Here is a 22,861-nt window from a genome sequence, read left to right as displayed (position 1 = left end):
AATATAAGACATCAAAGACCAGAATATAGGTTTCCTTTAATCCATTGTCCTTTAATCCTTTTTTTTTTTTACAAAGTTACAAACCAGTTTGACAAACCAGCCTGGCGTCAGTCTGTCATGGTTCAAATCTGTTTCTGTGTTTTATTTCAGGCGTGATGATAAAACAAGAAGCACAACATTCTGCTCCCTGTCTCTGGGTGGGTTCGCTTTTACCCTGCATTGCCTTGAGGAGACGTAGGCACGCGAGACTTGAGAATCCACCCTTTCTCTTCACTGTATTTAAGATTGTATGTAAAACTATTGACACCAGAGACAAAGTTCTGTTTAGCGAGCTGTTTGGGATCCTACTTAGCATGAATCGCTAAATTAAACCAGGTCACCATCTCAGAATGAACCATTGGGGAAGTGAGCTTCCCTTTTTTTCCGGGGGAGTGGCAAACTAATCCATCTTATTTTATCATTACAAAACTCAGGCTGGACCTGAAGCAAATGAAATGAAATACAAGGGTGAAACCCTCACCAATTATGCCTCACCTTGTAAGTTACAGTGAGACCTACTGAAACCTGGGAATCTGAAGGGAGGGAGAAAATAGGTGTGGGGATTATATAGTGGAGGACACTAATTGATTGCCAGGAAGTAAGAAGGGGATTGGGTCTACCCAGCCCTACCGTAGGTCAGGAGGGACATTTCACTGCCGGTTATATAAGGTTATACCACAGTCCACATAAGTCAACAACAGTAAAAAACTAGTTAGCAAAAGTACAAAAACAGTGGATGACTGTATTTGGGTATTTTGGCTTGAATACTGTTTTAACTCAGTTCTTTTTAAAAAAAGAAAAGAAAAGAAAAAATGTAATTCTTCACATATATTATTTGATATTCGCAAAAATTTTTTGTTGAATTCAAAATTCAAGGAACTCAAACTTTCAGATTCAATTTTCGTTTTCAAATGATCAAACCTCATTTGGCTCCATGAATCAGCTCTCCAGCATGAAGCAGCTGCCTGCTGCATCTCATGAAATACTTAATGTGATCCCTGTGATTTACTTTGGTTTGGTCCTAAATTGTCAAACTGACATTTTAACCTACTTAAAGAACATACTAGAATAACTACAGTATGATGAACACAGTGGAGCACCAAGCAGCCAAAATATGTTTTCCTGTGAAGTCGTTTGAGTCCAACAAAGGGTTGAAGGGAAGGAGAACATTTGACTGGTGGCCAGAAACATGACTCTCCCTGTCTGATAGCTATTAATATACCCACCCAGCAGCTAATTATTATTTACACTGCTTGTCTATTGTCCAGTTGTGAAGGATGTCAAAGTGCTGCTAGACAGAGAAAGGTCGGAGGGCGTCAGCAGCCCGTCTAGAGACGATGACTCCACATTGCTCAACCAGGGAACCAATAGCAGCATCCTCGACGACAACACAAAGCCGGACTCTGGCGTCCGGGAGGTCAGTGGTGAAACTAGATGAGGTCATTGCTCCTGTCCATCCGTAATGGATGATGAATTAGAAGTAATTTAAAACAAGGAAGTAGACTTTTCCTCTTAATGGCTTGATACTCATTTTGTCCTGTTTGTTCGTCTGTTAGGGGAGGAGTAAGTCCAGCGGCCTTTGCTTCAGAGATGGACGGAGTCGCATTGACTACATCCTGGTTTACAGGAAGTCCAACTCGCAGTCAGAAAAGAGGGAGATATTTGAGAGGAACATCCGTGCGGAGGGCCTCCAGATGGAAAAGGAGGTAAAGGAACATTTACGCTTGCTGCTTCTTTAATTATGTTGACGTCAGTTGAGCTGCCTCCTCATGTCTCTCACACAAAGAGACAAGTTGTTTTTTTTCCCAAATGTAGCCCGAATCTAGTTACGTGACAGATGTGTTGTCATGAGTTGCCTATTGTCAGCAAACAACATTTGCATTTACTTGAAATTTTGGTTCTGGTCCCCTAAAGAATGTAGCTACAATATTCACTCTATTTTAAAAACAATTTCCCACCATCTCTGAGGTGAAAGACAGTGAAATGCATTGGAAAGCTTCTGAGATTGGTTTCTAAATGCTGAGTGCGTTCATCACTACAAGCAAACACCTTTCACATTGTAGTCATTTTGAAATTTCAAATATTACCAATTAATACATGTTCAATTAAAGTTTATTTACTTGTTGGGGCACATCAGCTGGCCAGAAGATATGATAAGGGGGGTCTGCCTGAGGAGTGACCTTCCATAATCACATTGGCCCTCCATCTTAGTGTTAATGAAAATCTGCTTTTGCTGTTCACTAAACCTTTTATTTTCTTCTTTCAAGTTGCCAAGTAAAAATACCCTAATAAAACACAGAGCGTTGTAGATTCACGTTGGACAGATGATTGGATTTGCAGTGATTAACTCTTTGTGTGACGAGGCGATTTAATGCTCAGCCTATAAAGCATGTCACCTCAATGGCCAGACTTTTAAGATGCTTTGAGCCTTCGTGCTTGGTCATACAACATCTGACGAGAAAGTGCTGCCGCGGCCGAAACAAATGTGCTGATGACCCTTTTGTCCTCAAGAGGCTTTAATCTGAACGAGTGGAACACGTGCCTGTTGAGGTATGTGTGTGTTTGTGTGCATCAACATCTGCAGTATCTGCTGACGCAGTAGCATCAAGGTCATAATTGTCTAGAACACGCCGGGTTAAACAACGATCCTTATGTCCCTCAATGTCGGCTCATGTCTGTTTTAATATTCCAGCAATGTACAGAGATGATATTTTGAAGTCGTCTCTATTTCAACACTCTATTTGTCTTTTCTTGGGTTTGGTTTCTCCTCAGGCCTCTTTGACAAACAGTGATGTGATTTTTCTGAAGCTTAATGCACCGTGGGATGTCCTTTGTCGCTATGCAGAGCTCATGAACATTCGCATGCCCTTCAGGTGAGACAACTAAGCCTCAGAATTGACTTTTAATGGAAGAACAAAAAAAAGGATTGAGGTAGACTGAAGAATTTTCTCGTAAACACATAAAAGTTATATTCACACTCGCCTTTGTTGCTGCACTACTGCGCTTCTTTGGTCCAGCTGTCAACCAGCAGCAGAGATGTATATTCCGTCACCCATGTGCATGTTCATGAAAACACTGCTCCATAGCGCTATTATTGGTTGAAGAACACCACTGGCTACATTTAATGTACTGTAATATATGTAGAGTATCGTTTTTGTTATTATTCACATTACTGAAAATGCACTATTTCCGGAGATAACTCTTCCCAACGTCCTGCATATTCCAGGAGGAAAATCTTTTTCATGCACCGACGGCACAAGTTCATGAGCAGGTGAGTGAGTTCAGTCAGAGGAGACAGCGTGAGATCGGCTAATTGCCGCTCTAACAGACAGCTTGGCTCGCAGGATGGAGAAGCGCATCAACAAGGTCCGCGGCTGGCTGCCCCGCAAGCCCATGAAGTTTGACAACGACGCTCTGCCCGACCTGGAGGAGAACGAGAGCTTTACCGCCCCCTTCAGTCGATCAAGGATACACCAGTGAGTTTTTGTTCAGCACCTTACGAAGTCGTCCTAGAGAAATGACTTGAACTTCATCCAACAGCGGTGCCTGGTACATTTTTTTTTATTGTCACACTTTCTTTTTACACTTTTGCCACTAAAGGTTTTCTCTGTTGCCGTTGGCATACTAGTTGACGTTGTACACACAAGCAAGAAGTATCATTCACAGCAGACTGATTTGTACTAACTGCTGCATTTCTCTGCAGTTTCATCATCCACAACAGAGACACTTTTTTCAGCAACGCCACCAGAAGTCGCATCATCCACCACATCCTCCAGCGGGTCAAATATGAAGAAGGTAAAAATAAGATGGGTGAGTTTCCCTTTGGGCACAATGAAAAATCCTAGAACTTTCTTAAATACGAGAAAAATGGTGATTTTGATCAACAAAGGTTTTAAAATTAAAAAAAAATACTGAGACACTGTGTTTGATCTTGTAAGGCATTACATTGTATTTCTATTTCCCCCATCATTTATAGTTTTTGCAAATTTGGTTAATAATGTTTCTTTTTTATCTTTCAGTTCAATAAAGTGCTCACTAACAATATGTGCATAGGCTGTCACTTTGAAAAATGTAATTAAAAATGAAGGCGCAACTAATTATAAAATATTGAATTTGTTCAAAGGAATCCCTACGAAACCCAATAATCCTGAACTGGTTTGTTGAATTGACATGGTTTTATTCTCCATTTTCTCCAATACCTCACTTTAGAGACAGGTCAACGTTACTGTGAGGGACTTCTATTCTACATAGTTTACAAAGCAAACATGTACCCAATTTTTACAATCTACTGATCAAATTAAAATGGACAGTAACGTACAAATCAGACTCCTGTTTAATTTCTTTCCCTCTTCTCTGTTTTTGCTTCCAGGGCTTAATCGTCTTTTGAGCAATAGTTCATATGAGGTAGCTTTCCCTCTTCACAAGGTAAGTTGGCTCATCTCCTTAAAATCATTAATTGATGGCATTGTCACATTTTACGTCATCACTTTCTTGTAAGTGGGCAGAGATTCCATGTACCAATATCAAGGGAATGCATATAGATCAGTTCAGATTAGAGTTTCTAAGGGAAAACAAGCTTTGGTTAATGCTGCAAATCTGATATTTATTTAGGGAGAAAGTCAGATAACTTTGTTTTATGGAAAACCATTAGATGTTACCGATAAGGCAACAGAGCTCGAAATGGGCCCTTCTTATGTTTTGTATTGAATGCCTGTTAAACCAAAAAGGAAATTAAACTTATTCAGGATTCTTTATTAAAAGTAAATGCTTAAGATGTAAATTTTCTCAGACGTCTCTTAGAAAAACTTCCCAGATGGAAAGCAACACCTTTTACATTTCTGATAAAAACACTTTTTTCCAGAAATCTGAATGTTGAATCACTTTGGGGGTTTTACTGTATCCACAAATGCTGGTGGAAACTGTGATACCAACGTAACTCGAGTTTGATAGGCTACATGTTATTCTCCAGTAAAGAAATCTGCCAGGCTACTGACATCATCATGTGCCCCATCTGTGACCAGTACTGCCCCTACCTGAGACTGTCAGACAGCTGCATCTACGCCAAGGTACCGTCCCCACAGCAACGGGACAAAACACTCGTAGCTGATGTTTTTCTTTGTTCCTTTACTTGTGTAAAATGTGTTTTGAGCCCATTGAGTTCATCAATATGAAACTTCTACTTTAAACGGATAAGCACAAAGTCAGCGAGGGACAACTCTGATGTGTTTGAAATGTAGGTCTGGGATTGAAGCACGACTGCATGAACATTAATTAAACATTAGAAGTTGATTTACCTACAAAATGATTCATACGGGGATTCACAGATGTTTCATTCCCACAAGCTTACAGGAAAAACATATTTCTGGGCCGTGTGACACGGGCGTGTGGCGGAGTGTTTGGTTAACGCTTTTATTAAACACGGCCTCACAGCAGGCGTTCGGCCACAATGAGAGGCAGAGCAGAGTGCGGTCCTCAGGATCGGGGAGGAGATGCCGGGAGACAGCTGGTGCGATCGCTGGGCCGGTCGGGGATCCGGAGCACAGGAGCAGAAGCGCCGGGCAGTCCAAGGGGCAGGCAACAGAAACCCGAGGCGCTCAGGCAGGACTCGTGGTCGGGGACAGAAGGCTGAGGTGCTCACCGGGGCGGAGACAGACGAACGGGTCGGGAACAGGCAGGGTCGAAACCGGGAGATCAGTCCAAGGTAGAGTGCTGGAGAGACTTGCATGACGCGAAGAACAATCTGGCAATGACAGGCTGGGTGTGCAGTGCTTATGTAGCAGGGCTGATTGTGAATGCGAAGCAGGTGTGGAAGGCAGGAGAGTGACTGATTGTGGATGCGGGGCAGGTGTGGAAGATCGAGCTGGCAGGTGAGTGTGACACCGTGTGACTTGACAATTATTTCATGAAGTTGAAATTCAAAATTTTGGCAATTTTGTTAAATTTGCTTCCAAGCCCGGGACTTTTCTTGGGGGCTTGATGTATTGCAGTTGTCGAGGGATTATTTTAAGATGACAAGGACACAACACTGTTATTTTAAAGTTATAATCTAATTAAACATTAAACAAATAAATTAAATCATTATCAATAATATCTATTTCAACTATCAGGCCTATCAACTATCAAATTCCTCTAACTGGACATTTTCTTATTCTTCACAGGTCACCCATCTTTTTGACAACGAAGGAACTGTTTTCTTTGCTGTTTTTATGGCTGTTTGGGGTGAGTTGAACAGTAAACTAATACCAAAACATTCATTTGTGTATTGTATCAGTGATTTTGTCTGCTGTTTGGTGCTGGGCGGGTAGCTTAATACGGTGGCTTTATCGAACCTTTATCCCTGAAAACAGATTCCCTCTACTAATGGAAGTGACACTCGTGAGAGGCTGAACCAAAACATTAAAGTTACAGGTTGCAAAAAACATTAAACAACCAGCTGAAAGGCACTAAAACATGGCAAAGAATTAAAAGGATTTTTTGTTTTTTTGCCGGTAGGATTAACACCTTCACATGTGACCCATTACTCAAATAAAGATATTTATTAGTGCGGCTTTAACTCGTTTTTTATTAAATTATTGAAATAATAACAACAATACATCACAGATCTGTAAAGAAAAAAGTATTATCGCTACATTTTAAAAGTGACATATGGTATTACATTGCATGTAAAATTATTTCAAAAGGATGCAAAAGGATGCAACTGCTGCATTCATCACGAAGGCATTTGGGTATCCACAAGAGGATTAGGAAGCTGTCAGCGCTGAACAAGGTCCCAGGGTATGGGAGGTGTGAGCAGAGAGTCCGTGATGGGCTCACACTCCCCTGCTGCTGCAAACCGGGCCGGTGATGAAGCAGCAGCATCAGCATCAGTGCATAGCAGATAACGGGCCTGTTTATACCTGTCTGTGTGGAGGCACGAGGTGTCTGAGGGACACAAAAGGGCAAGAAAACAATCACTCTGTTGAAGAATAAACCGATTCAGAAGGAAATTCTTCCAAAATAGATTTGAACCTCAACGAGGTGACTGTCAAGGCAATATTTAAACCGTGACAAGTGGTCTGCCCCCCTCCCCCACCACCCCCCTCCAAGGAAGAGGCAACAGTCAGCATCCAAGCTGCTTCTCTCATTTCATGCCTTACTATCTAGGGCTGCACAGAATACATTGCGTTTGTGTAGGATTGTGTCGGATCTATGCAATCTAAATAATTTGAACTCAGCTTAGCTTTTGCAGGAAAGTGTTAAGTATAATAAATGTATTATTATTATTATGATTGATAACACGCAGCAAGTTACGGTAAATGCTCACCAGTGAGTTTGTTACCAGTCTCTGAGTGTTTGAGAGCTTCTTGCACTCTGTTGTCGAATCTCCAACATTTCAGCATGAAGAACAGAGCCAAACACAGCTGTAGGGTAAAGGTCAACACGCCCAGCACGATGATGATGTTGTTAACTGTTGAGAGTAAAGAGGACAGAAAGGGTACAATAAGTAATGTGGCTTTGTAGCACAACGCATAGGCTGGATACCAATACTGCAAGGATAGTTTGCCCTTTAACTAAAGGCATATGAACTCCTTGTTCTATAGAAGCACTTTGTTTTTCTACTTCATGAGAAATTTGATCCCTGCGTTGTTACACACAATTTAAAATATGTACAGGAGTTTAAAGGTATTGGAGTGAAGAGCTCTAAATGAAAAGGGATTTGTTAAATTTATGTGACCCTCATACTACAGTATATTCCTATAAGCATGTTGGCACATACATACGCATTACAAAAAATAAATAAACAATTTTCCATGGAGAGATACTTTACTAAGATATGTAAGTAAACTGTTCCTTGCAATGTTACAGTACCAGCTGCAGAGCGGTGGGGTGTTGACTCCCAGCGGGTGACCTCTGGCTGAGTCAGGTTTTGGTTCTGAAGAAATCCCATCAGTCGGATCATTCATAGAAGCACTGGAAACCAAGACCATTTTGTATTATTTAATACCAAGTGTACTATATATAAAAATCCCTCTGCCCTGATAGATTTAATTTCAATAAGTTATGGGCTAAGAGCAAATCCCTTTACTGAAGATTTTTTGTCCTGACAATGCCGATTTCGGTTTCGATGCCGGTTTCTGGTCTGCTTGTTGTGTGGAAAGAGACCTACACAACAAAAAGACCTAATGTTTACTTTGCTTATATGATTCCCCCTCTTATCTAACTTTAACAACCTGCAATAAGTTACACACCTCTAAGCCACTTGCAAACGTGCTAACAAAAAAAATCACGCAGCAGATTTAAAGGGAAGGATAAAAGGATTTATATTTCAAAATAAGCGTTGAAAAGCATCATATAAGCAAAGGATACAACATCAAATCCCAAAAAATACTGACGGTGTAAAAAAAACAAGTAATGATCTGTTAAAATATACACATACAATGTAGAGGAAAATATATACAAGACAACACACAAGGCACTCAAAATAAAAATCTAACTAAAAGCATGATTGTATGATATTAAAAATTTGTACACGGAATTCTATGAGGAGCAATTTAGAAAAAATAGCTGCATAGATACACTAGAGCCCAGTACAAAAAAGTATTGTTAGTATACTGACCTCAGAATAACTGCTTCTTGCCACTGCTGCTGTCCAAGTGAATATGATTTTAGGGTTTGACTGCAGGGGAATTTTGCTCAAATCCTTCATTAAGGTTCCTCAGAAGTGGACTCCCCTGCTGTCTCCACATGGGGAAGCGCTGCCCTTCCCAGACAGCTGCAGCCACACACTTAAAACACACCGCTCGGCGTTTCACGAAGGACACTATAGAGAAAATAAACTACGAGCTTTCAGCAGGCTCCAGTGTTCAGTGGCATGATGTGTTTGTGTCCAATAAGTAAGCTATCCAAAGGACTTTGTTCAGCCGTACCTCGCCTCCATGCGAGGACACTGTGACTCTGTCTTGTTGAATAAAAGACTGCACCGACATCCTCAACCAAATGTATTTTATTCAAGATCCCCAGAAGACGGACTGGTTTATGTACATTATAAGTCTCGACAGAATGTTTCCCATGAAGCACTCGTGTTTATTTTTTAGTTTTTGAGAGAGTAAACTCCCCTTGCATGTTTTTTTGTTTTGTTGATGGAACCCACTCATTTTATAACCTCATATAAATAAACCAACTCAGTTAATATAGACGGTTTTGATATGTAGATAACATAATTTGCATAAAATGATCACATACTAATACCTAACACTTTTTATTTTTATTTTGGCATTTCGGATAGCGACGGTCTTCCTGGAGTTCTGGAAAAGGCGCAGGGCGGTCCTCGCGTACGACTGGGACCTCATTGACTGGGAGGAAGAGGAGGTGAAGCACTCTTTTATATTTCTGCATTCGTATTGAATCTGATCACAGATCAATTCATTTTTTATTCAGTTTCATTTTTGTAGTTACATTTTGCTAATGTGTTTTTTTTTTTAAGCCTAAGACTTTTATTCTCACACAGGCAATATTTCTTACTACTGAAAAAATTATATATATCCTTGTTTGCAGGCATGTACCAAGGGAGTCTCAAACGAATCCATGACTCACTGAAAATGCTCCACTAAATAGCTGTCGTGCAGCAATTTAGGTTTTGTCAGAACTTTTAGCAGGTTTGTAATGATTCTGCCTCTCCCATGGATTGTGGATTAGAAAAGATTTATTAATCCCCAGAGAGGAAATTTGTTTGCCACCAAAAACTCAAGACATGACAACACATAAATAAAACCAACCCTCTTCAAACTCAAACTGCTAAACGTGTTCCTTTGGAGCAAGGTTACTATCGTTAACGAAAACGAAGAAAAAAAATCACACCTTGTTAACTGAAATAAAAATAAAAACGAGCCTTTATAAAAAAAACGATAACTAACTGAAACTGTATTGTGTCTTTACAAAACTAACTAAAATAAAATTGAATTATAGAGAAAATGTCTTTAGTTTTCGTCTTTGTCAATGCTATAGAACGTCCTGGGTTACGTATGTAACCCTAGTTCCCCGAAGGGACGGACGCTGCGTGTAATCGCAGTGGGAACGCCCTCAGCGTGACGCGTCTGAAGCATGAATGAAATCAGTCAATGGAGAGAAAGAGCGTACGGCGAGTGACGTCATCGACCAGGAAGCTATAAATATCCCCTGAGCACACAACACGCCAGCTTAAAAGTTACTGAAGCAGCGACCCAAGGGGATGCCGAGAGTATGGCAGGACACGCAGCGTCCGTCCCTTCGGGGAACTAGGGTTACATACGTAACCCAGGACGTTCCCCTTCAGGGACTACCGCTGCGTGTAATCGCAGTGGGAACGCAATACCCACATCCCCATACGACCAAATCCCCGTCGTGTGTCATCAGGAGATACAAACCGACGAGAGAACCTGAGCCCCTGGAGTGGAGCTAAGGTCAAGGGAATAAAATCTGACGAAAGTGTGCGGTGAGGACCAGCCTGCCGCATCACAAACGTCCTGAAGAGAAACTCCTGAAAGAAGAGCTGTAGAGGCCGCCATACTCCTGGTGGAATGAGCCCTTACAGCCAAAGGTGAAGGCTGATGGGCCGAACCGTAAGCAAGCGAGATGGCCTCGACCACCCACTTGCTCATCCTTTGCTTAGATGCAGGACACCCTTTCTTAGGTGACCCAAAACAGACAAACAGTTGTTCCGATCTCCTCCACAGAGAAGCTCTGTGGACATACGCATCTAAAGCCCTAACAGGGCACAGCAAATTAAGTTTCCTCTGGTCTGACGTCAGAAAAGGCGGAGGACAGAAAGCCTGCAGAGCTATAGGTCTAACCAAATTGGTTGGCACCTTAGGAACATAACCTGGTCTCGGACAGAGAAAGGCCTTAACCATACCAGGAGCAAATTCCAGACACGAGGGAGCCACCGAGAGTGCTTGAATATCACCAATCCTTTTTAGAGATGAAATAGCAAGAAGAAGGATAGTCTTAAGAGTAAGAAACTTTTCCGAAACTTCCTCGATGGGCTCGAAAGGAGCAAGGGAGAGACCTTCTAATACGATGGCCAGATCCCAAGCTGGTACCCTCGTGCGAACTGCAGGCCTCAGCCTCAGGGTGCCACGAAGGAAGCGAGATATAAGTGGGTGTCTCCCAAGGGAACCTCCACTTGAAGGGGCGTGGTAAGCAGCTAAGGCCGCCACATACACCTTCAGTGTGGAGTGGGATAACCCTGTGGAGAGACGGTCCTGCAGAAAATCCAGCACTGTACCAACCGGGCAGTTGACTGGGTCCTGCTGGCGCTCTCCACACCAAGAGGTGAAAAGTTTCCACCTCGCGGCATATAACTTCCTCGTGGAGGGAGCTCTGGATTGGAGGATGGTCTCAACGACCTCAGCCGAGAGACCAGAATCTATGAGCTGGGCCCCCTCAGAGGCCAAGCCCACAGCCTCCATAGCTCTGGACGGGGGTGAAGGATCGACCCACTCGCCTGAGAGAGCAGATCTCTCCTGATCGGTATCTCTAGGGGAGAGCCGTCGAGGAGAGATACTAGGTCCGAAAACCATACTTGGGCCGGCCAGAACGGGGCTATAAGCAGGAGACTGAGCCCGTCCCGGCGAACCCTCTCCAGAACTCCTGGGAGCAGAGCGATCGGGGGAAAAGCGTACAGGCGTGACCTCGGCCACGGATGTACCATAGCATCCAACCCCAGTGGGGCTGGCTGGCTGAGAGAGAACCACAGTGGACAGTGTGATGTCTCTCGGGACGCAAATAGGTCTACCTCGGCACGACCGAAATGTCCCCATAGGAGCTCCACCACCTCGGGGTGAAGACTCCACTCCCCGGGCCTCGGCCCCTGCCTCGACAGGATGTCTGCCTCCTGATTCAAATACCCCGGAAGATAAATAGCTCTGAGAGAGAGAATTTTCCCCTGGGACCACAGAAGGATCTGACGTGCCAGCCTGTAAAGCGGGCGAGAACGCAGACCCCCCTGGTGGTTGATATAGGAGACCACCGATGTGTTGTCTGTCCGGACAAGAACATGGTGGCCTCTTAGGTCCGGGAGGAAATGTTTCAGGGCCTGAAACACTGCCAACATCTCTAGACAATTTATGTGCCATAGACGGTGATGGTCCTCCCACAGACCCTGAGCGGGGCGACCACTCATGATCGCCCCCCAACCCGTGAGAGAAGCATCTGTCGTTAGCATTACGCGACGACAAGGAGCTCCCAACACAGGGCCTTGGGACAGAAACCAAGGATCTTTCCACATAACCAGGGCGTGATGACACCGTCGCGAACTCATGATCATGCGAAGCGGATTTCCCCTCGGGGAGAATCCTCTGGTTCTGAGCCACCACTGTAACGGTCTCATGTGCAGGAGGCCAAAAGGTATCACGTTGGACGCAGCCGCCATGAGACCCAACAGTCTCTGGAACTGTTTTACAGTGGATGACCGGCCTAGCTTGACTTGATGTACTGCGGCGAGAATCGAAGCAACACGAGCAGGTGACAATTGTGCCTGCAACGTCGCCGAATCCCACACTACACCGAGAAAAGTGGTTCTCTGTAATGGAGAAAGAACACTCTTCTTGGCGTTGAGTCTCAACCCCAACCTCTGGATGTGAGCAAGAACGACATCTCGATGCCGAACCGCCTGATGTTCCGATTGAGCTAGAATTAACCAATCGTCTATATAGTTCAGAATACGGATGCCCTGCAGCCTGAGCGGAGCTATAGCTGCATCCATACACTTCGTGAACGTGCGGGGTGACAGTGCTAGGCCAAACGGAAGAACCCGATATTGGTAAGCTTCGCCCCCGAAAGCGAACCTCAAGAACTTCCTGTGTTGAGGGAGGATAGATACATGAAAGTAAGCGTCCTTTAGATCTATCGTGACAAACCAGTCCTCGGATCTGATTTGTGACACGATCTGCTTGAGAGTGAGCATCTTGAACTTGAGCTTCCCTACAGTGTGATTTAAGACACGCAGATCTAGAATGGGACGCAGCCCTCCATCTTTTTTCGGAACGATGAAGTACCGGCTGTAGTATCCTAACTCCCTGCTGGGTGGAGGAACCCGCTCTATAACCCCTTTTAGCAGCAGAGTTTTTACCTCCTGTTCTAATACCAGAGCCTGCTCGGGGCCCACCACAGTGGGCAGAACCCCTCTGAACCGAGGTGGACGCGTTCTGAACTGAATAGCGTACCCGTTCTTTATAATATTCAGGACCCACTGAGAAACATTGGGAAGCATTTCCCATTCCGCCAGGAACTCTACTAAGGGAACCAGCCTCTCGAGGCTGGCCTCTGGATGAACATCCCGAGTGACAGACACAGCGCCCTGTAACATACTGGCAGGAAACAGCTGGTCTGAACACTCCACAACCCTCCTCGGAGGGGGCGAGCGTCCCTCGGGAAATCGCTCGCCGAGTCTCTCTACGCCCTGTGTAGGCAGGGTTAGTAGAACAGACCCCTGAGGGCATTGGGAAAGACAGGGCACCGTGTTCTTGTGCGGTGAACTCAAGTCTCTCCCGATGGGGACCACCCTCAGAGTCCTGACGTTCAGCCCGTCAGGACTTTTTCGACGCGGCCTTTCTGGCGACAATGACTGTCCTCAGATCAGTCCTGCCCCGAGAAGGCCGCGCCGGAGAGCGCTCAAGTCTTTCCCTCAGGTCGGCCTGATAAGCCTGCATAATAGCCATAGTGTGCAAACACGCAGCCGCCTGCCCAGCAGCCGAGTAAGCCTTCCCCACCAGCACAGAGGTATTTTTTAATGGTCTAGATGGAAGAGCCGGTGCTTTAAGTGAAACCGAAGAAGCAGGAGAGAGATAGCTCGCGAGCGTCTCCTCCGCCTTCGGCATTGTCACATAACCAGCAGATTTTGCACCAAAAATGTTTCCATAAGCATTAGATTGATTCGTGTAAATTCTGCTAGAAACCGGTCTAACCCAGGTCTTTGAAACCTCATCATGAAGGTCTGGGAAGAACGGTAAGCACCGGCGAGAAGGTTGAGGTCGTGCAGACAGAAATCTATCATCAAGTTTGCTTCTAATTTTAGAATCCTGTCTATCAGCTGGCCACTCGATACTGAGCTTTTCAACAGCGCGAGATAACACATCCATCAAACCTTCTTCATTCGCAGTATAATGTGAGACACTAGTTTCCTCTGATGCAAAACTTTCGACATCCAGATCCTCAGAACTGGATAATCTCAATTCAACATCATCATGTGCCTCCACCTGGGCAGAAGTAACCGCCGCAGCGCGTGCTTCCGAAACCGGGTGAAAGGCACTGGATCCCGCCGGAGAAGGCTGAGATAGGGCGGGGCCCGTCACAACATCGCCGGTGAGATCCATCTGCGAACCCCAAGACAAGCGCCGCCGCTCTGCCTCAACAGAAGCGGGACCCGAGCCTTGGGGAGCTCGCAGCATACCACTCTCCTCAAAGAGCGATCGCCGCGAGCGCAGAGTTCTAAGAGGAAAGCGTTCGCAATGCTTACAGTCGACTCCCTCAAGAGCCGACTGGGCATGTTGAACACCCAAACAAGCCACACATAACTCGTGTGAATCCCCACCCGTGATATATCGAGTACAGGGAGGAACACACTTCTTATACTGCTCGCTCATATTGTTTTTTTTATATATATATAAATATATAGTGATAAACTCCTGACAGAACAGACAAACACAATCGACAGATTCAGACACACATACCGAGCTGCTGAAGTAACAAAAAGCTGGCGTGTTGTGTGCTCAGGGGATATTTATAGCTTCCTGGTTGATGACGTCACTCGCCGTACGCTCTTTCTCTCCATTGACTGATTTCATTCATGCTTCAGACGCGTCACGCTGAGGGCATTCCCACTGCGATTACACGCAGCGGTAGTCCCTGAAGGGGAACAGAGGTTCCCAAACTGAATGCCGCGGCCCAATTTGAAATCTGAAAATCTTTCGCGGCCCACCCAAACCTTTAATCACAACTCTGATCAAAACATAATGATTAAATGACCTTAAGAATTTAACCCAAATCAAACATCCGCGAGCAAAAGTCCGTCTGGCGCGAGCAAAGGTTCGTCTCCGCGAGGTATTTGCTCGCTTGCGAAACGTGAACTTTGTTGCTCACGAGGAGATTCTCTGCTCGCGCTCGAAGGAGTTTTCTACGCGCTCGCTGTTGTTCTTTTTGACAGTAAGGTGGAGACGGTGCTTTCAGGGTCCGATCGATGCCGTGAGGTGCGTCCCCTCCCGCCGCCCCCCTCGCCATCCACGCCTTAAATCTTTGGCTGCTTTTACAATTATTTCCCCGTTAAGATGGTTCAGCTACTGTAGAGAAAAGGGCACCGTCTCTCTCTCTTTAATCTCATGAAGTGCTCGGCAAGAACGACAGCTTTGTTTCTCCGACGCGCCCTGAAACAAGCTCCATATCTCACATGCTTGAGCGCCACTCAGCATCTCGCCGTCGTAGAGGAGCTTTGGCATGTTTGAGCGCCGTGTACAACCAGTATGGATCAACCGATTAACCAATTGATCCATATATATAAGGCGCTCCGGATTATAAGGCACTGTCGTTTTTGAGAAAATTAAAGGCTTTTAAGTGCGCCTTGGAGTGCGGAAAATGCGGTATATTTACTTTAATACTACAAGAGGGCACCACGTTTGTTGAACAACGACAGGCGGACAAGAGCAGCCGTTTCGATCGAGAGCCTTATTGTTTTATTAATCTGTCCGTTTAAATTGTTTGTGCTTCATCAACTAATGTTTCACATACCTAATGTGCCGCATCATAAATATTTTTATATTAGTTTCAAACTTTTAAAAATTGAAAATTAAAAAACTTTATTGATTTATTGTAAATGACCTCTCGCGGCCCACACTTTGGGAATCGCTGCTCTAGAGTTTTTATTGGGTTTTAGATTTTTTTCAGATTTAGCTCTCTGAGACTCCCGGCTCCCAATGTCATGTGTGGCTCATTAATGGGTTTAGTACATGCTGTTGACGTGTGTCTTTAGTCTATTGGCTTTTGCATCTTGTGTAGACGGTTTACATATTTGTACCCATATCTACATTTTATGTTCTGTTGTTGATATTGTTGTGTCCAGTGGAATTTTTCTGGTTAATGACACAAACACACTGACTGACACATATTTCATAGTTGTCTTTTGTGGATGGCTGTTCATCTGTCCTAAATACATTTTTTTAAATGGTATGTTTTGTTGAGTTTTTATTACTTATTATAGCTTGAATCTACAATTCATTTTGAGCATTTTGTTTTGCAAGCACAAAATGAAGCTTCCCTGACTGCCCCCCCCCCCCCCTGGTCTGTTACATTCTACATTCAACTAATACTGGAATTAATAAAAACTAAACTAAAACTAAGCATTTTCAAAAAATAAAAACTAAACTTGCAAACGTGCTTTAAAAACTAATTAAAACTAAACTGAAATTGAAAACAAAAAGTCAAAACTAAATAAAAGTAAAAACTTGTGAAAAATTCAAAACTATAATAACTTTGCTTGGAGGCGGCTGTTCGTGGGTGCGAAAGTAAGTTAGTCGGCTTCAGAACAAAGGTTACGACTGATTATAAACTTTATGATTCTAGGTTTTGAACCATAAATAAAGCTTTTGAGAGCTAATTACAGACACTGCAGACGTCTGCTCATGCATGTCTCCTTTTGTCTTTCAGGATGAGATACGCCCCCAGTTTGAGGCCAAATACTCCAAGGAGGAGAGGATGAACCCCATATCTGGAAAGCCTGAACCTCACCAGGCTTTCAGCGACAAATACAGTCGCCTCATTGTCTCAGCATCTGGGATCTTCTTCATGGTAAGCGCAGCCCTCATCTTTGTCTTAGAGGACATTTAATGTCAATGGAAGATTTTGAGCGCTGTTCGTGATCACTGCGTGACTCTATGTCCCTGCAGATTCTGGTGGTGATTGCCGCCGTGTTTGGCATTGTCATATACCGCGTCATCACCGTCAGCACCTTCGCCGCCTTCGGCTGGGCGCTCATCAGGAACAACTCTCAGGTGGCGACCACAGGAACAGCGGTGTGCATTAACTTCTGCATGATCATGCTCCTCAACGTGGTGAGTGTAAAGTGGTACAGAAAAAATTACATCAACCCAAGCCTGACACAAAAAATAGTGTATTTTTTTGTTAAACAATATAAAGTTCACACACAATTCAAAGTCTTTCCCCATTAATGGGTGACAACGTTGCATTTTCCTCCAGCTCTATGAAAAGGTTGCTCTTCTCCTCACTAATTTAGGTAAGTTGATTACAGCAGCAGATCGAATGTTCTTGGAGCTGAACGGGGGATGCAGACTTAATTACTACTGTACATTAGTGTTGGCTCCGTACCGTTGTTATCAGTTTCTCTCCTTGCCACCACAGAACAGCCGAGGACAGAGTCAGAGTGGGAGAACAGCTTCACACTCAAGATGTTCCTTTTGCCGGCCTGGTGCTTATCTGCGCCTCATCAATCGCTGGAAACTGGAGGAGGTGAGTAGTTATCTTGCTTACTCAAAGGGGAAATAACAGTAAAGCATTATGGAATAGGAATATTTTGGTTCTTATTTTTAATTTTTATATTGCTCTCTCTCCTTCTTTTCTCCGTAGTGCCATCCAAGTGGCTGTCTCATTGACCTCTGTATGCAGATGGGCATCATCATGGTTCTAAAGCAGACATGGAATAATTTCATGGAGCTTGGCTACCCGTGAGTATTTTTTCTCACCTTCAAATGTCAGACATACCAAAACAGTTTCTGATCCAACCAAATTAAAACAACTAATTGAGTGTTAAAGTTACTGGGAGGAAGAGGCCGTACTGCTGGGCCCACTGGAGCCAGGTCTGGGTGGGGGAGACCGTCGGACCCCTGCAATAAAATTAGAGCTTTTCAAAACAGAATTTGGTCCTCGGACACGTTACTGCTTTTGTACACAGAGGGCGCCAAACTTAGCACAAGTTTAAAGTTGCTTGTAGAAGCTTTAATTATCCTCAGTCAGATGCTGTGAAAGTCAACTATTGTCCTGACTGCAGAGTCAAGCAGATGCCATTCAATCTTGTTTCAGTACTGAAACAATCTGTGTTGTTTTTCCTGGTGTTGTTTGGCCAGGCTGATCCAGAACTGGTGGACACGTCGGAGGCTGCGTAGAGAGCACGGACAGAAAGCCAAGGCCAGCTTCCCTCAGTGGGAGAGGGATTACAACCTGCAGCCAATGAATGCTTATGGACTCTTTGATGAATACTTGGAAATGAGTATGTTGAGTCTTAAGTTCCATGTATACATCTTCTATTCAGATTTAGCAGGGATACTAAAAACCTTATCTATATTACCCCGAGAACCCTTAGGTAACAGAGATCTATAGATATTAGGTATAAATGAATCCCAATGAGTTTACTGTCAACTGCATTGACAAAGAAATGTCAATTAACTGTGCAGTTTGTGCGTTAAAGTAGCCCGTTTTCTGTTTTTGGGGTATATAATACTTATACGCTTTTGTTGAAGGGATCTGGTACGGCATTCTGGAGGGCATCGGCATCTTGTCTGTCATCACCAACGCCTTTGTCATCGCTGTTACCTCAGACTTTATCCCTCGCCTTGTTTACGCCAAGGTCCTAAGTATGGACCTTGTGCTGGTCAGGGTCGAGCAGGGGAGGGGTGAGTGATGATTTAACCGTTAATTTATTTTGTGTATTAATATTAGATAATAGTGATAAGCTGGTCTCTGTTAGTTTATTTTTTTCCTTTACTTCTTAACTGAAATGACGTAGCAAGGTTTAGGCCTGTACCAAATAGTTGCAAAGCCTCATTCATACCATTGACATTGAATTTCTAAAAACAACATTTGAATGCTGTTTGTTTTTCTTTTGCACAGTCGCAGATAATGATTTGGCTGCGCTAATAAGTCTGTACCCATTCTAACCAAAAAAAAGGTTCAGGTGACATAAAACGTACGAACAAACCAAAATCAGATTTGGTACCCATGTTGGTGTATTTTGTTCCTCTTTTAGATGTGGCAAATGTTGGATAAAATCTTTTCTCATATGTTTCTCAGGTGTATGATTGGTTACGTCAACGCCAGCCTCTCAGTGTTTAGGGTGTCTGACTTTGAGAGCAGATCACAGCCGATGACTAATGGCTCTGAGCTGTTTGGAGAAGCTGTAAAGTATTGTAGGTAAGTTATGTGTGTGTGTTTGTGTGTGTGTCAGCTTGCAGTGCCCCTCAAGCATAAGATGTTAAAAATTATACTGTAAACTGTCATTTCAGTGTCTGTTACTTTAAAAAAAGAATCTCGTCGGAAGAGAATTCATTATAACAGGAATTGGCTGCAAGCATTTGGCCGACCCCAGGGAAGTGTGTGTGGATGTGTTCATGCGTCACTTCATTAATGAATAAAATATACACTGTATGCAAAATTATTAGCAGTGAGTATTTTCCAGGGCGGCACGGTGGCGTGGTGGTTAGCACTGTTGCCTCACAGCAAGAAGGTCCTGGGTTCGATTCCGCCCAGTGGCCTTTCTGTGTGGAGTCTGCATGTTCTCCCCGTGTCTGCGTGGGTTCTCTCCGGGTTCTCTGGCTTCCTCCCACAGTCCAAAGACATGCTCTGTGGATCAGGTTAATTGGGGACTTTAAATTGCCCGTAGATGTGTGAATGGTTGTATGTCTCTGTGTTGGCCCTGCGATTGGCTGGCGACCAATCCAGAAGTTGGCTGGGATGGACTCCAGTTGGCTGGGATGGACTCCAGCCCCCCCCGCGACCCTGTGTGCAGGATAAGCGGTTTGACGATGGATGGATGGAGTAATTTCCAACCGAAAAGCAAGCCGGGGATTTCAAATTTTAAAAGTTAAAAACAGTACACAATTTATTTAGAATTCTACTGAGATTCATTTATGACTGAGTTAGCATTGGGGCTGTGATGACCTTTGAACTTGTCTGTTTGACCCACCAGGTATCGGGACTACAGGGAGCCCCCAGACTCTGCAGAGCCCTACTCCTACACGCTACAGTTCTGGCATGTCCTGGCAGCCCGGCTAGCATTCATCATCGTATTTGAGGTAAGGATTTTGAATCAGTGACAAATAGCAAGGTAGAACAGGTGGCCAGAAATTCTTTCATGATTTGTTGTCAATCCGTTTTACTTCTCTCTTTCTAGTCTGGAGTGCCCTTAAATAGCTAGCTAGCTGTAATTTCTAATTTAACTCCTGTGGTTTTCCAGGGATTTAGATACTCCTTTCAGAATCATTTGTGCCTCTTTATGTTTTCACTTTGGATTGCTCCCGATCACGTAAATACTTTGACAAGCCACCAGCACTATACGTTGGCCATATCAAATCAATTATATGATTAGAAATAGCACAAAAAGTCCTCCATTTCTTCTTTCGATTGAAAGCTATGTCTGATAACTAAACGATCGTCTGTCTCCACCTTACAGTGGGTCAATAAGTTCCCTGTGCTCGATTGTTCCCGCCTCCTCACTTTAGTATTTGGCTTGTTTTTATTGAGCAGGTAAGGCTCTGGTATTTGTGATAGCGTCCTCTGCTCTTGCAGCACATGGTCTTTGCCATCAAGACCCTGATCGCATACCTGATCCCCGACCTGCCCAAGGATCTACGCGACAGAATGCGCAGAGAGAAATATCTGATCCAGGAGATGATGTATGAGGCCGAGTTGGAGAGACTGCAGAGGGAGAAAAACGAGAAGAAGAAGAAAGACAGGGCCCATCACAAGGAATGGCCCTAAAGTGTGGCAAATGCACCCAAGATCCAGAAACAGTTTGTACAAGAGATCATTTAGTTCTGTCCACGACTCTTGTGAGGTTCACTTTGTGGCAGGTTGTATGGGTTTAGCTCTCTCCTGCTCAATATGGGAGACAAAAAAAACTAAAAAACATATTGTTATTTAAGTAATGGACGTTTTTTTTATTGTAGCATTACTATGTTTAGAATATATACAATTGTATAACAATGCATTTTGCAAGTTTTAAAGATCAACAATTTAAAGGGTTTCAATAATTTTGTTGATGTAAAGAGATTTATTGGTTGAGAAAATTCTTTCAATTGTTTCTTCTTCATTTCTCACTTGGTTTTGTTGTTCTCCATTTTCATTCAGTTTTAATCCTCTCAAATCTTCAACCACAAATACAGTTCATCAGTTCATCAATTGCTTTAAAAAAATATGTTTTCCTTCTGGAGATACGGCACTCTCAAGCTGTTTAGAAATAATTGAAAATAGAATAAAAATAAGCTGTGCACAATGAAGTGTCTTTTTGGCATAGTGTAAAACCCTCAGCTGAGGTCTAAACTCAGTAAGCACTAGCCGGAAAAAGTTATTATTCCAGTAATGTCCTCAATGAGCTGAACGATTTGAATCAAGTTTTGTTTAAAATGAATATATAAAAGATAACCTAAGAATTCCATAGATTGGACTTTATCTGATGCCCAGCAATCTCACTAATAAAGACAAACTGAAGAACATGGACTGCCCACTATGATACTCACAAGAGTAAAATCTATAACAGCTGTCTTCCGTTGACTTAAATGACAAATACTTGCCATTTAGATCCATAAATGCAGTACTAAACCATATTTATTGTAAATAAATGTTACTCTTCTTCAACGTGTGGAACCATCCGTCACCCTGTCAACCACTCGACAGATACTCGGCACTCCAATTAAATGTGAACGGGTCATGGATCATCTAAGCGCACAGCAATTCTTTAAAACAAGAAAAATATGTATATTCGCCCCCAATAAATACATAAAAACTATGGACAAATAAACACCTATGTTTCCAATGTAAATATTTGATATCTTAGTCAGCCCTGTTAGAGTTAAAACAATGACTTAACATGTTTTTTTTCTTATATTTCATTTTGTTTTAATATATCTTGGACGAATATTTTCTATTGTTGTCATCTATGAAGAGATGAACAATCCAAGAGTAAAACAACTTAAAAAATGTCATCACCCTTGCTTGTATTGTTTTTATTACTACTCTTTTTACAGTAGTTTTTACCATGTTAAATGCCTTGTGTACCTTAAAAGTACTATACAAATGCAATGTATTATTATTATAAAACATTGCATCATGGTAATTTTCACGTAATATTTTTCACTAATACATCCATCCATCCATCCATTGTCAAACCGCTTATCCTGCACACAGGTCGCAGGGGGGCTGGAGTCCACTTCGGGCGATGGACAGGGTACACTCTGGACTGGTCGCCAGCCAATCGCAGGGCTACACAGAGACACACAACCATTCACACTCACATCCACACATCTACGGGCAATTTAAAGTCCCCAATTTATGGAATGCCGTTTTAGTCAAAATGAAATAAATTAATAAATATGTAAATACATGAAATATGCATTTGAAATACATCATGAAATAAATTAATGAGGCAATAAATACATAAATATTAAATACATTTAATTATTTCATGGTACTTTTATTTCATAATGCCACTTTTCATTTTCAGAGTCTTTTATTTTATAATGCCACTTTTCATTTCCAGAGTCTTTTATTTCATAATGCCACTTTTCATTTCCAGAGACTTATTTCATAATGCCGTTTTACATTTCACGTTCTTATATGAAAATCAGGGGGCGTGGCTACATCTAACATTCAGAACAGACAACAGAGCCGTGTGGAAAAGAAGGCTGGCTAAGGGACATGAGATTAGCGCTGGTACTACAAGCACAGGTGCTGGACACCCGCCTCTGGATATTCCTGGATATTGGATTTCTCGGGTTGATAGACCGGACAACACAAAGTTAGCCAGCTTGTCGCCAGGAATATCCAGAGGCGGGCGTCCAGCACCTGTGCATGTAGTACCAGCGCTAAT

At 43.2% G+C, this 22,861-nt stretch overlaps 1 protein-coding gene and 1 pseudogene across 2 annotated transcripts; one reads left to right on the top strand and one right to left on the bottom strand.

Annotated features, from left to right (window-relative positions):
* Positions 1–1,169: 1,169 nt before the first annotated feature.
* On the top strand, positions 1,170–22,102 carry LOC120817087 (anoctamin-4-like; annotated as a pseudogene). Its single transcript, XR_013467359.1, has 20 exons — positions 1,170–1,456; positions 1,596–1,745; positions 2,812–2,912; positions 3,266–3,310; positions 3,384–3,515; positions 3,743–3,849; positions 4,409–4,464; positions 4,968–5,105; positions 6,198–6,258; positions 9,305–9,387; positions 16,693–16,833; positions 16,932–17,096; positions 17,242–17,278; positions 17,404–17,511; positions 17,629–17,726; positions 18,126–18,268; positions 18,519–18,671; positions 19,069–19,188; positions 19,964–20,069; positions 20,563–22,102. The product of XR_013467359.1 is annotated as an anoctamin-4-like (transcript).
* On the bottom strand, positions 6,582–9,571 carry LOC144406174 (uncharacterized). The gene is made up of 4 exons (XM_078101021.1): positions 8,636–9,571; positions 7,888–7,989; positions 7,343–7,486; positions 6,582–6,960 (listed from the first exon to the last, which is right to left on the bottom strand). The coding sequence occupies exons 2-4, from the start codon at positions 7,976–7,978 to the stop codon at positions 6,791–6,793; spliced, it is 405 nt and encodes a 134-aa protein (XP_077957147.1). The 5' UTR covers positions 7,979–7,989; positions 8,636–9,571; the 3' UTR covers positions 6,582–6,790.
* Positions 22,103–22,861: the final 759 nt, after the last annotated feature.

The sequence above is a fragment of the Gasterosteus aculeatus genome, chromosome 4 (genome assembly GCF_964276395.1).
Source record: "Gasterosteus aculeatus chromosome 4, fGasAcu3.hap1.1, whole genome shotgun sequence".
Lineage (NCBI taxonomy): Eukaryota > Metazoa > Chordata > Actinopteri > Perciformes > Gasterosteidae > Gasterosteus > Gasterosteus aculeatus.
Note: the sequence above shows the minus strand (reverse complement) of the source record. Positions and strands in the feature narration are given on the sequence as shown.

Bases quoted from the DNA above. Each gene is read 5' to 3' on its own strand.
- LOC144406174 (XM_078101021.1), bottom strand. From the start codon at position 7,978: ATGATCCGACTGATGGGATTTCTTCAGAACCAAAACCTGACTCAGCCA. The intron at 7,487-7,887 runs GTACTGTAACAT...TACTCTCAACAG, and splicing joins ACCCCACCGCTCTGCAGCTG to TTAACAACATCATCATCGTG. The intron at 6,961-7,342 runs GTGAGCATTTAC...TGTGTCCCTCAG, and splicing joins GACTGGTAACAAACTCACTG to ACACCTCGTGCCTCCACACA.